At 49.1% G+C, this 13,743-nt stretch overlaps 1 protein-coding gene across 1 annotated transcript in view; it reads left to right on the top strand.

Moving 5' to 3' along the window:
- The window catches only part of LOC103197064 (transformation/transcription domain associated protein), a 135,490-nt gene that overhangs the window by 104,946 nt on the left and 16,801 nt on the right, over positions 1-13,743 (top strand). Inside the window, exons 53-62 of the mRNA XM_042781235.1 lie at positions 2,743-2,862; positions 3,516-3,803; positions 3,965-4,102; positions 4,699-4,811; positions 5,583-5,718; positions 5,995-6,186; positions 6,699-6,894; positions 7,490-7,755; positions 8,197-8,297; positions 12,236-12,437. Of these exons, the coding sequence (XP_042637169.1) occupies positions 2,743-2,862; positions 3,516-3,803; positions 3,965-4,102; positions 4,699-4,811; positions 5,583-5,718; positions 5,995-6,186; positions 6,699-6,894; positions 7,490-7,755; positions 8,197-8,297; positions 12,236-12,437 (1,752 nt within the window). The remainder of the gene's footprint in view (positions 1-2,742; positions 2,863-3,515; positions 3,804-3,964; positions 4,103-4,698; positions 4,812-5,582; positions 5,719-5,994; positions 6,187-6,698; positions 6,895-7,489; positions 7,756-8,196; positions 8,298-12,235; positions 12,438-13,743) is intronic.

Genomic DNA, 13,743 nt, shown 5'->3' with positions numbered 1-13,743 from the left:
ACCCCTGGTAGCAAACGAAGAAAATTTCCTTCCATATATAAACCTTCCATTGATTTTTTACAGTACCAGACTAATACAATATTTGTCCTTTTGTGATTGACTTATTTCACTCAACATAGTATTCTCCAAGTTCATCCACGTTATACAGTGTTTTGTTAATTTTATGTTATTCTTTAGAGTTCCACAGTATTCCATTATGTGTATCTACCATAGTTTGGTTATCTGTTCCTCTGTTGATGGCCAACTAAATTGTTTCTATCTTTTGGCTATTGTAGATAGTGTTGCGATGAACATAGGTGTGCATGTATCTGTTCTTGTCCTGGCTCACTTCTTTAGGATATATACCTAGTAATAAAATTTCTGGGTCGAATGGTGTTTCTAACTCCGGCTTTTTAAGGAATCACCATACCGTTTTCCACAGTGATTGTATCATTTTACAGTCCCACCAGCAGTGTATGAGAGTCCCAATCTCTCCACATCCTCGCCAACATTTGTTATTTTATGTCTTATTGAACTTTGCTACTAGTGCTGGGGCAAGATGGTATCTCATTGTTTTGATTTGCATCTCTCTAATGGCTAATGGGAAGCTCTGGTAGCGTAGTGCCTAAGGCACTTGACTGCTAACCATAAGGCTGGTGGTTCAAACCCACCAGCCACTCCTTGGAAGGATGATGGGGCAATCTACTTCCATAATGATACTGCCTCAGAAACCCAAGGAGGGGTCGCTATGAGTCGGGTCCAACTTGACGGCACATAACAACAACAACACAATGGCTAATGATCATGAGCATTTCTTCATATGTTTGTTGGCCACCTGAATATCCTCTCTGGTGAAGTGTCTATTCATGTTGTCTGCCTATTTTTTAATTGGATTATTTGTCTTCTTGGTGTTGAAGTGTTGGAATTTTCTATAAATTCTAGAGGTAAGTACCTCTAGAGATACGTCATTGCTGAATATTTTTTCCCAGTCTGTAGGTTCTCTCTTTACTCTTGGAGAAGTCTTTGGACGCACATAGAAATTTAGTTTTTAGAACATCCCTTTCATCTGGTTCCTCTGTGCATTTTGGGTTATGCCTGATAGTCTATTTATGCCATATATTAGGGCCCGTAGGAGCTCTGGTGGCATAGTGCCTAAGGCACTTGACTGCTAACCAGAAGGCTTGTGGTTCAAACCCACCAGCCACTCCTCGGAAGGACAATTGGGCAGTCTACTTCTGTAGTGATACTGCCTTGGAAACCCAAGGAGGGGTTGCTATGAGTCGGATTCAACTTGACAGCAGTGAGTTTTTGAGTATTAACCAAAAAACCAGACACACTGCCGTCGAGTTGGACCTGACTTATAGCAACCCCTACTTGGGTTTCTGAGGCAGTATTACTACTGAAGTAGGTGGCCCAACCTTCCTTCTGAGGAGTGGGTTTGAACTGCCAACCTTAGCAGTGAGATGCCTTAGGCACTATGCCACCAGAGGTCCCCCTAAGCAGACAGTCTCTTCCCCATTTAATAGATTTTGGCACTTTGTCAAAGATTAGCTACCAGCACCATTTCTTGAAGACCCGTTTCTCTTCTGTTGAGTGGACTTAGACCCTCTTGTCAAAAACCACTTGTCCATCAGTGGATGGATTGATTTCTAGATTCTTGATTTTGTTCACTGCTATGTCTGTTGTTGAACCAGTACCAGGCTGCTGTGACAATGGTGGCTGTAGAATGTGTAGATATTGGGAGTGGGAGGTCTCCTGCTTGATTCTTCTTCCTCAGTATTATTCTTTGGCTGTTTGGGGTTCTTTTCCTTTGTTCTCCATGCAAAACTTGGGCATTCGCTTTTCCGTCTTAGTAAAGAATGTTGTTGGGGCCTGTATTGGCGTGATGTTGCACTCTGTCTACAGACTGATGCAGGTCATGTCGTATTGATGTGTTCATTGTATTAAGTGTTCCTGTCTACAGCTTGGAGCGTCCTTCCACTTACAGAGTCAGGAGTCATTTTCCCTGAAATACTTGTATCCTTGGTGGTTGGCATTTTATTAGCAACAGGGATATAAGAGCCACTCCTCATCTTTGGTCTGCTGTGGGGAGAGCGAAAGCATTATTATGATGCACATATCACCTGACACCCTGTGTCCATGTCAGAGGGGGTCCTTTTGGAGCTGGCAAGGGCTTGATGCCCTGTGGGGGTGTGGACCAGACTGGCCGCAAGCAGGCTAATGACCAGGCAGTCCGTTCAACAAAGCTGTGGAGAAAATGAAGCATGTCTGCGGATGTAATGTGATCCAGTGTGGTCCCTGGGCCATGGGTTCCAGTGGGGGCTCCTCCCCATCAGGGACCCTCTTCATGCTCCTCTGCTGTCAGCCGCGAACCCTCAGCTGTGCTGTCCTCAGTTGCTCTCCTGTGCATGAATGTTCCTGTTTGTCCTGCATATTTTCTGTCACCTGTTTGGGACATTAGTATCCCTTTTACGTGTATTTGCTGTGTTGGTGGTGTTTTGATACTTGTCAGACGTGGCAGAATTGATGATGTTAGGAAATGGAAGGACAAGTTTAGGCACCCGACTGCTCAGACACCAAGCGGGTCTGGCATCAGAACCCATGTGCTTCGGCTCTCATAGGATATTTTCTCAGGTCTTGAAGATGGAGGAACACACGTTAGAATATGAGGTGGGGTGTCCTCGGGGCCTGGGTGGGCGGGCAGGATGGGTGGGAAGTCCCGTCTGTGCCCACAGCCACCTAAGCAGTTGTCCTTGTGTGTAGACTGGAGCCCTGCTCAGTGCCTTTGTCCAGCTGTGCCACATTTCCACAACGTTGGCGGAGAAGACCTGGGTCCAGCTCTTTCCTAGACTCTGGAAAATTCTTTCTGACAGACAGCAGCATGTAAGTGTGTGTTTAAAACCCAGCTTTGTGGACGCCACTGTTTCCACGGTAGCTAAGAGGCAGAAACAACCTAGATTTCTGTTGACAGAGGAACACATAAAGAAAACAGTGGAGTGTTACTCAGCCATAAGGAAATGTGAGGTCCCATCCATGCTACCACATGGATGAACCTGGGAAACATTGTGCTGAGTGAAATGAGTCAGTCACCACAGGACATGTACTGAGACAGGTGAATGTCTAAGTCCAGAGTTAATTAATGGGGACCAGGGTGAGAGGGAGGGAAGAAAGAGGAGCCGCTGCTTAGCGGGCATCGAGTTTCTGTTAATGATGGTGGAATAATTAGAAAAAGGGTAATGGTGACAGTTGAACATTATTGTAAACATGACTAGTGTTACTTAATTGTACAGGTAAAACTTGTTTAGTATAAGTTTTATCATATATATTTTTACCACAGTTAAAAAAAATCCTCCTTTGAAAAAAGGTAGTTTAAGCATTTGATAAGCATTTATAAAACCACCTTGATGACATTTCAAAGGAAGAGGAAACTGTTAAACAGAGTGACTTACCAGAACACCTCGTAGTACTGGGGGCTGGGGGTGGAGAAATGGTTTGTTGAGTTTCGAACGGAAGCTGAACTGCCGCCCCTTGTCCAGGCGCTGGCCGGCGAGATCAGCCCCTTTCTGTGCAGTGGCAGTCACCAAGTGCAGCGTGACTGCCAGCCCAGTGCCCTGAACTGCTTTGTGGAGGCCATGTCCCAGTGCGTGCCCCCGATCCCCATCAGGCCCTGTGTGTTGAAGTACTTGGGGAAGACACATAACCTGTGGTTCCGCTCCACGTTGATGCTGGAGCACCAGGCCTTCGAGAAAGGGCTGAGTCTGCAGATCAAGCCCAAGCAGACGACCGAGTTCTATGAGCAGGAGAGCATCACTCCACCTCAGCAGGTGAGGGCCTCGGCTTGATTGTCACTGGCGCCTCCTTTCAGATGACGTCACGGTGTTGAGGGACACCTCCCACATGACGTTAAATTAAAGGCGCGGACACTGCTTTACTGAAAACAGTGCTTGTCGTGCGCACTCCAAAACTGGGCTCGCTGTGTCTCCAGGAGATCCTGGACTCGCTGGCGGAGCTCTACTCGCTGTTGCAAGAGGAGGACATGTGGGCCGGCCTGTGGCAGAAGCGCTGCAAGTACTCGGAGACCGCGACGGCCATCGCTTACGAGCAGCATGGCTTCTTTGAGCAGGTGCCGCCACTGGGTGAGGGGCTGGGGGCTGGGGGACGGTCACGCAGTGGGCTTGGCTCAGGGCCACACTGGAAACGGGCCTCTCTGCTGTCCTAGATAAAGCCCTTACTCTGCAGGTGAAGGCCTCTGATTCACATCTCGGTACGAGAATCTTGCACACTTAAGGAGCGTTTGTAATGCTCAGAGCAGACCTTCCGTTCAGCTGCTAACACAGTGCTGCGTGTCTGCAGTCACAGAGCCTGTGGGGCTGCGTTGAGGAGGGCTGTTGAGTGTCGACAGTGTCATTTTCATGTCGGTCCTGTCTGTGGGTGACCACTCTCCCAGCCTGGGTGGGACATAGCCGCAGGCCCCAGGAGCACAGTCGGGGCCAGGTGGCTCCTGCCCCGTCAGACGGCTGTGGTGTTCTCCCTCCCTCTGGTGGTGGGGGCAGTCACCCCACCTCTCTTCCTTCCCCCGTTTTCTGTCCTATGGTGGAGAATCTTAGTCTGAGCACACTCCTGGGTCTGTCACCCGCCAGCCCTGGCTCATATAGCAGTGGTGATGGGGAAGGTGGTTTCTCATCACCCAGTGGATTGAAAGCACAGTTGGTCTTTCAGGCACAAGAGTCCTACGAAAAGGCCATGGATAAGGCCAAAAAGGAGCATGAGCGGAGCAACGCGTCCCCTGCCATCTTCCCGGAGTACCAGCTGTGGGAGGACCACTGGATCCGGTGAGCCGGGCCCCCAGCTAGTGCAGGGAAGCAGTGACAGGCCATGGCTGTCGTCAGAGATGTTTGTGAGAGGAGGTTCAGCTGCTTTCATTCACGGCATCTTGAAGGGAGGCACTTGTCAGAAGGGAGCTTCTGAAATCTTGGGAAATGGGAAGCATTGGTTACTGGTTTGGTGCTGTGGGCTCAGAGATGGGTCGGGTTACTGGTTCGTTGTTGGGGGTCAGGGCCAGGTTGGGTTGTTGGCTCAGTGGTTTGGGCTCAAGAGCACCAGGAGGTTACTGGTTTGGTGCTTTGGGCTTGGGGCTGGGTTGGGTCACTGGCTCGGTGATTTTGGACTCAGGGCCGGGTTGTGTTCTGGTTCAGCGCTTTGGGCTCAGAGCTGGGTCAGGTTATTGGTTTGGTGCTGTGAGCTCAGGGCACAGTGAGGTTACTGGTTCAGTGCTTTGGGCTCGGGGATGGGTTGGGTTATTGGCTCAGTGATTTGGAATCAGAGCCAGTTTGGGTTACTTGTTTGGTGTTTTGGGCTCAGAGCTGTGTCAGGGTATTGGTTTGGTGATTTGGGCTTGGGGCACAGTCAGGCGGGCTCAGGGCCAGGTCAGGACCATGCTTGTTGTCAGCGTGCATTTCCTTTCAGAGGTGGGTGGTTTACCTGTGTGGAAGCCTTGTGTCCCCAGAAAGAGCCCTCCTTCTTGTCAGGTGGTTCTTCTCTGGAACTTGCCCTTTCTGAATCTGTGCATGGTGAATTTGTGCTTTTCAATTCTGGCTCTGCAGGTGCTCTAAAGAGCTGAACCAGTGGGAGGCCTTGACTGAGTACGGCCAGTCGAAGGGCCACATCAACCCCTACCTGGTCCTGGAGTGCGCCTGGCGGGTCTCTAACTGGACCGCCATGAAGGAAGCACTGGTGCAGGTGAGCCCCCCACCCCTGTTCATTGGGGTTACTTGCCCATGGTCAGGAGCTGGTGGTACACTGTCAGAGCTGGAGAGACTGGCTGCTAGCTGGCATCTAGAAAAGGGGCCCAAATAAGTGATAGGAATGCATAACCGCTCTAAAGAAAAGAGATGTCTGCTTTTTGCCTAACCTTGGCGTCTTGCTTTGCTTAACCAGCTACAATTAACCGGCTTTGTGACCTTTAAGCGGAGGGAGTAAGCCTGCTCTCCCTGTGCGCTGTCCTCCCATCTCCAGGTGGAAGTAAGCTGTCCCAAGGAGATGGCCTGGAGGGTGAACATGTACCGAGGCTACCTGGCCATCTGCCACCCCGAGGAGCAGCAGCTTGGCTTCATTGAGCGCCTGGTGGAGATGGCCAGCAGTTTGGCCATCCGCGAGTGGCGACGGCTGCCCCATGTGGTGTCCCACGTGCACACGCCCCTTCTCCAGGTGAGCACAGCCTGGCTGGCCATAGCCCGGTGCCTCCACTAGCAGCAAAGAGACGCCCCTCACCTGCTGCTTCCCTCCTCATTCACGTGGGTCCTCAGGAAAGGAAGGCCAGCATTCAAGAAGCAAGCAGTACTTGTCACTTTAGCAGCTTCCGGGGGATGTAAGGTCTGGCGACCGAAGAGTCTCGGGAGGACGTGGGTGATTTTGATGTTTGCCCTTAGCGTCTCACTGCAGTGACCTTGGCTGCTGTCTGGAGTCCCTGGGCAGTGAAGGTGGTCAGCGTGCCTGGCTGCTAACTGGCAGGTTGGAGGTTCAGGGCCAGGAGTAAAAGTGGTTGTTACGTGACAAACAGGAATGAGGAGTAAGCTGGCTGTGGCACCTGAGGCACCCGGAGCAGTTGGTGCTTCCTTTGTACTTGAACCATCAGTCTTCCCAGTCGTCAGACTCCGGCTGCCCTTCATCTGGGCTTTGGGACAAAGCTGAGTCTGGAATCTGATGCTCGTTCTGTCCAGGCTGCCCAGCAGATCATCGAGCTGCAGGAGGCTGCGCAGATCAACGCGGGCTTGCAGCCCAACAACCTGGGACGGAACAACAGCCTCCATGACATGAAGACAGTGGTGAAGACCTGGCGGAACCGGCTGCCCATCGTGTCGGACGACTTGTCCCACTGGAGCAGCATCTTCATGTGGCGGCAGCACCATTACCAGGGTAAACCTGCCTGGTCCGGCATGCACTCACCATGTAATTGCCCCACTGCCCGCCCCACTCCCCTCCCACGTTGTCTATCTGTGGGCAAGGCTGGTAGGTGGCAGTGGGGAGGGCCAGGGTCAGGAGGCAGGTGATGCAAGGAGAAGGTTTCTTTTTCCCACCTGCTACATTTTTCTGGATAGACCGGAACTGCTCCCGGGCACTGCCTGCACGCCTCAGGGGCATGGGCAGTGGGCTCAGAGCTCCGGGTGACGACACCCTTGTTTTTGGAGAGTCCCGTCCTGCCCTGGCCCCAAGCTGCGCTGTTTTCCCTCCCTGCTCTTCCCTTCTCATCTCTGAAACCTCCCAGGCACCTATGTGTTTAGGACCACCTGTGGCATTTCATGGATTAGTTAGCCACCATGGCAACACTGAACTCAACAGTCCCCCGTGTCATTCACTTTTAACATAAACAACAAGGAAAGGCCACTAGGGTTCAGAGCTTCCCGTCATCATACGCCATGTGCATTTATTTTTCATTTTTCATTGAACTCTCACTGGGAGGCATCGAGAAGGGCGTGCTGTGGACTCACCATGCATCTGCTTCACTCTCTAGCTATTGTGACCGCGTACGAGAACAGTTCTCAGCACGACCCCAGTTCAAATAATGCCATGCTTGGGGTCCACGCGTCGGCTTCAGCGATCATCCAGTATGGAAAAATTGCCCGGAAACAAGGACTGGTCAACGTGGCTCTGGATATATTAAGTCGTATTCACACTATTCCCACCGTTCCTATCGTGGACTGCTTCCAGAAGATTCGACAGCAAGTGAAATGCTACCTCCAGCTGGCAGGGGTCATGGGGAAGAATGAGTGCATGCAGGTGGGTGCAGGGACGGCCCCGACAGTCTCTATTCTGAAGTATGCTCGGTGCTACTGTGCTTCAGGAAAGAAAATTTAAGGCAACACAACTTAAGTGTAAGGTTGGTTTGGGTTATGTTCAGGGAAGTACTGATAAAAACAAACTGTGGCTAGCTAGTAAAAGCTTTGGAAAAATAAGAATAATCCACTATTTAAGGGACTCTCAAAGAAAAAAAAGCTTTAGAGAGAATAACACACTGTGTGTCTAGGGTTCATCTTGGTGTCTAGGTGTAAATTTACCTGTTGGACAGCAAATAATGAGGCAGGCAAGTCTGTTACCAGTTTAAAGCATACTGTTAATGACTTCCAGGACTTATTGCCTTGATCAATGATATTATTGATCTAGGAGTTTCAGTAACGTTTTCCTATTCATTTTTTAATTTTAATTTTTTTTTTAAACCAGGGCCTTGAAGTTATTGAATCTACAAACTTGAAATACTTCACAAAAGAAATGACAGCTGAATTTTATGCACTGAAGGGAATGTTCTTGGCTCAGATCAACAAGTATGTGTGTTATGTGGGAGGGCAGCTAGTGAAAACGCATTAGAATGTTTAAATCAATGATTTCTAACTTGAAACCAACACGAAGCTTAAGGTAGAAATTGGATGATTTAGAGATAGGTGTTGGGTGTAAGGTTTTAGGTATTGTGCCTCCAGTAGGTGGGTGAGCCAGGTCGCTGTATAGTGGTAGGTGGGTGAGCCAGGTTGTTGTGTAGTATTTAAGAAGCTTGTTCAAAACAAGTTGGTTGAACCTGGGAGTGTTGCTAACGTGGATTGATCCCCACGCTGTAAGCCTGCCATTTCGGGGATGTTGAGTCCCTTTTGGGAGAGGTGTGCTCATTCTAGAGGTTGGGTCAGGAAACAGGCCTCTGAGTGGAAGCAGCCAGCCTCTGGGCTTTGTGAATGAAATTGTACTGGCCCACGTCCGTACTAGGTGGGTAGTGAAGCTGCTGGCTGGGAACCATGTGGCACACAAACCAAAACATCTGCTCTGGCTTGTCACAGAGGAGGCGTGCTGAGTGCTGTTCTAGGGAAGTAAGGATCACATCTTTCACGTTGGTTTTTTTTTTTTTTTTAATTGCGATTTGGGTGAAAATTTACAGAGCACGTTCACTTTCCATACAACAGTTCATACATACTTTGTCTCGTGACGTTGACCACAATTTACCGCAATGCAACAGCTCCCCTCCCACTTACTCCCGATAGTTACCTCTTCCCTGTGTCCATCCCTCCATGTACTCCTGCCCCCTAAGCTGTCTCCCTGTGCATACACAGCCCTTCTATTCTCCCATTATTGATCTCTCCAAGGAGTGTATCTACCTCAGGAAAATGTTCAACTCATATGCCTTGTATTTTGTTTGGCTCGAATCCACAGGTGTAGGTTCAGTTTCAGACCTGACAGGCAGCTAGGGGCCATAGTCTCAGTGGTTCCACCAGGCTCTGTCAGACTAGCAAACCTGGTTTCCCGCCCCCCTTTTGTTTTCTCCAAATGATTTTGAGTTTTGTTCCACATTGTTCTCCCTTTCTGTCCAGGATCTCCTCCATAAATCCCCTTCCAAGTAGTTGACAGTGGTAGCTGAGCATCATCTAGTTCTTCTGGTCTCATAGTCATAGAGGCTGCAGATTGGGTGGTGTACCAGTTGCTAGGACTAATTGTTTCCATGAATTTTTGGTTTTCTTCATTCTTCTTTGCTCTGGACTAGGAGAGACCCATTGTTGCATCTAGATGGCTGCTTGCAAGCTTTTAAGATCCCAGTCACTACTTGCCAAAGTAGGAGGTGGAACAATGTTTTGTATAGTATGTTGTGCCAATTGAGCTTGATGTCCCCTGTGACTATGGTCCTGAGCCCATAGGTTCAACTACTTGGTCCCTCAGAGTAGCTGGCTGTGACCAAGCAGTGACTACAACTTTTCCCCTTGTCAGCTCTATATCACTTTGTACTTCTTTGTTCATGCTACCTATTGACATGTACAGAGCATTGAAGCCCTCTTTTCACACTCTTGAGTATGGAAGGATTACATTTTTAGCTTGTTTTTACATAAGGAGGCAAAAATAGTTTTATGAGTTTTACAATTGTAATGAGATAAAATTCACACAACAAAATGCACCATCTGAAATGTGATGTTCAGCAGGTTTTAGTACATTCACAATGTTACATGACCATGGCCACTAGCTAGTTCTAGAACATTCCTGTCACTCCTGAGGTAAACTGCTACCTATTAGTGTTCGTTCCTGCCTCCTCCCAGGCAGCCACTAAACTACTTTGTCTCTGAATTTGCCTATTTTGGACATTTCATAAGGAGCTCTGGTGGTGCAGTGGTTAATGGATTCTGCTGCTAAGCAAAGTTGGTGATTTGAACCCACCAGCCGCTCCGTGGGAGAAAGATGAGGCAGTTTGTGACCATAAAGATTTATAGCCTTGGAAACAGTTGTGGGGCAGTTCCCCTCTGTCCTCTAGGGGCGCTGTGAGTCAGAATCGACTCCAGGGTAGTGGGTGTGGTTTGGGCTTTGCTTCTGTGAAGAGTTACAGCCTTGGGAACCCTGTGGGACAGTTCCACTCTGTCCTCTAGGAACATTGTGAGTTGGAATCGACTCCACGGCAGTGAGTGTGGTTTTTGGTGTGGCCATTTCCTACAGATGGAATCGTCCAGTGTGTGGCCTTTCGTGTCAGGCTTCTTTCACTTAGCACAGTGTTGTCATGGTTTATGTGTGTTGTAACACATATCAGTATCACGGTTCAGTGATATTTAATTGTATAGATATTCCACATTTAATTTATGTATTCACCTAGTGATAGACACGTGGGTTTCTACTTCTTGATTCTTGTGAATAATGGTGCAATGAACATTCATTTCAGTATCTGAGTTCCTGCTTTCCTTGTGGGGGAGGTCCCTCCCCCCCAGGAGTGGAATTACTGGCCCATGTGGTAATGGTGTCCTGAAAGCAGCACAGCCACAGTGCTCTGGAGAAGTGGCGACAGGGAGCCTGTCTTGCTTACACTGAGCATGGTGTTGGGAGGGACCAGTCCCTGGAGAAGGACATGTGCTTGGTAAAGTAGAGGGTGAGCGAAAGAGGAAGACCCTCGATGAGACGGAGTGACACGGTGGGTGTGGCAGTGAGCGCAGACCTGCCTCCTGCTGTGGGGCTGCCCAGGGCCCGGCAGCGTTTTGTTCTGTTGCACTTGGGTTGCTGTGAGTCGGAATTGATGCGATGGCCCCCAACAGCAACAATGACGTGATGGTTTTGTTTAACTTAGGATTTCACATTCCACCAGGAAGTTCTTGATGTCTTATCCAATCCCTTGTTACAGGTCTGTGTAGGGGACACTGTTAAGGCATCGGGATGCTAAGCAGAAGGCTAGCAGTTCACATTGCCCAGCTGCTTTGCAGAAGATGGGGCAGGCTGCTTCTGTAAAGGTTTACAGCCAAAGGGGCTGCTGTAAGTCGGAATCGACTTGGCGGCAGTGGGGTTTTTGGTTTTCTCTCTTCCTGGGTCAGTTGTTAGTTTGTGTCTTTCTGGGACTCGGTCCTTGGTATTTAGGTAATTTGTTGGCACCTTTGTTCAGGTATCCGCTGAAGTTTTTTTCTTTTGTAAGATCAGCAGGAATGTTCCCTCTTTCATTTTTCATTTTAGTTATGTGAGTTGTGTCTCTTTTTACCTTAGTCTGTTTAATGGGTTGTCAATTTCATTGATCTTTTCGAAGAACCAACTTTTAGTACTAAATTCTCTTTGCATTTTTCTATAGTCTATTTCATTTATTTCTGCTCAGATCTTTCTTTCCTCTACTTGCTTTGAGTTTTCTCTTTTAAGGTGGAAGTTTAGATGATTTGTGATCTTCTTTTAACACAGATATTTTAATACAGGTGTCTGGTAATTCCTCAAAAAGTTAAACGTAGAATTGTTGTATGACCCAGGACTTCTTAGCTGTGTAGCCAGAAGAACTGGAAACAGGAAACTCAAATACTTAGCGTGGCTGTTCATTACAGTCTTACTCACAATAGCCAACAAGTGGAAACAACCCAGAAACTCATCATTGGGTAAATAGGTAAACAAAATGTAGTCCATTCATGCAAGGGAGTGTCATTAGCCGTAAAAAGACATGAAGGTCTGATTCGTGCTGCATCATGGATGGACCTCAGAAATGCTACAGGAAGAGAAGGAAGCCAGACACGCAAGGCCACATCTTCTGATTCTGTTGATAGGAAACAGGCCAGTCCATAGAGATGGAAAGCAGATAGGTGGTCTCCAGGGCAGGGGAAGGGCGAATGGGGAACGCCTGCTTACTGGGTGTAGGGTACTCTTTTGAGGTGGTGAAAGAGTTTGGAACTTGAGGTAAGTGATGGTTATACAACATTGTGAATGTACTAAACGCTACCAAAATGTGTGTTTTTAAATGGCTAATTTTAGGTTACGTGGATTTTGCCTCCTTTTAAACCCCCAGGTCTGAGGAGGCTAACAAGGCCTTCTCTGCGGCCGTGCAGATGCACGACGTGCTGGTGAAAGCCTGGGCGATGTGGGGCGACTACCTGGAGAACATCTTTGTGAAGGAGCGGCAGCTGCACCTCGGGGTGTCTGCCATCACCTGCTACCTGCACGCGTGTCGGCACCAGAACGAGAGCAAATCCAGGAAGTACCTGGCCAAGGTGAGGCTGGGCCAGTTCACTTGGCCCAGAACTATCTGGCCTCGAGTTCACACCCAAACTGAGCAGCGGTTTAGTGTCTGTGCTGAGCTGAGGCCTGGGCAGGCCTTGGTTCTGGGTTCCCTCTGCTCTCCCAGGTGTCTCTCACAGCTGGCACACTTGCTCCTTTCTGTTGTTGTTGTGCTAAAACGCACACAGCAAAGCGATGTTAACTTGCCATTGCTAAGCGTGTAGCTCACCGATTTCGACGTTCCCCGAGTTGTGCACCCCTTCTTGCTCTGCTTCTCCAAATCACTCCACCGTGACTGTAAGCTCACTGTCCCCAGGCAAGGACTCACCCTCACCCCTCCCTCCTGCCCCAGCGACCCCGCGTGAGGTTCTGTGCATTTGCTTACTCCATGTGAGTGAGATCATACGGGATTCCTCCTCCTGCGACTGATTAATTGTGCTCAGCATGATGGTTTCAAGGTTCATTCAAGTTGTGACATGCAGAGTTCTCTTTCAAAGCTGAGAAAAGTAGACGTATTTAGGGACCCAGGACCTTGCTAGTGACAAAACCTGGAGAGTGGTGTCAGGTGGTGTCAAGACTCCGTGTCCTGTCCTCTGTGACATCTCAGGCTGGATAAGGACCCCATGGGCAACATAGCAGTGGTGTCTGGAGGTGGAACTTACAGACTCTCACCATAGGGTCAGGGTCCTCACAGGGGTATGCAGAGTGAGCTGCAGTAGTGATGGATCAGTGACCTTGCTGGCCTGCCAGCGCCTCTGATGATGACAGGGCCAGGCCCGGTGATGACCAGCTGAGGTTGGGGTCCTTCTGCAGTGCCGCGCCGTGTCTTCCCTCTCGAGAAACAGACGGATGAACCCAGAGTTTGTTCTGGCAGCAAAACCTGCCTTTTAGTTTTGTCTACTAACGGTCTGGGTTTTTTAGAATTCTTAGATGTGATACCAGATTTGGGGATGTACATCAGTATTTGTTGTTATTGTTACGTGTCGTCGAGTTGGACCTGACTCGTAGTGTTTGGGTTTCTGAGGCGGTATCTTTACAGAAGTAGATTGCCCAACCTTCCTTCCGAGGAGTGGTTGGTGGGTTTGAACCGCCAGCCTTCTGGTTAGCAGTCAAGTGCCTTAGGCACTATGCTACCAGAGCTCCCTCAGTACTTGGTAGTTATGGGCAATGACAGAGGGAGCCTTGGTGGTGCAACAGTGAAGTGCTCAGCTGCCAACTGATGGGCTGGTGGTTTGGACCCACCCAGCGACTTTTGGGAGAAAGACCTGGCAGTTTGTTGCCATAAACATGACACCCTAG

This window comes from Orycteropus afer, unplaced genomic scaffold (assembly GCF_000298275.1).
Source record: "Orycteropus afer afer isolate SDZICR_OR568_19922 unplaced genomic scaffold, OryAfe1.0 scaffold00006, whole genome shotgun sequence".
NCBI lineage: Eukaryota > Metazoa > Chordata > Mammalia > Tubulidentata > Orycteropodidae > Orycteropus > Orycteropus afer.
This window is presented reverse-complemented; position numbering and strand designations above follow the sequence as displayed.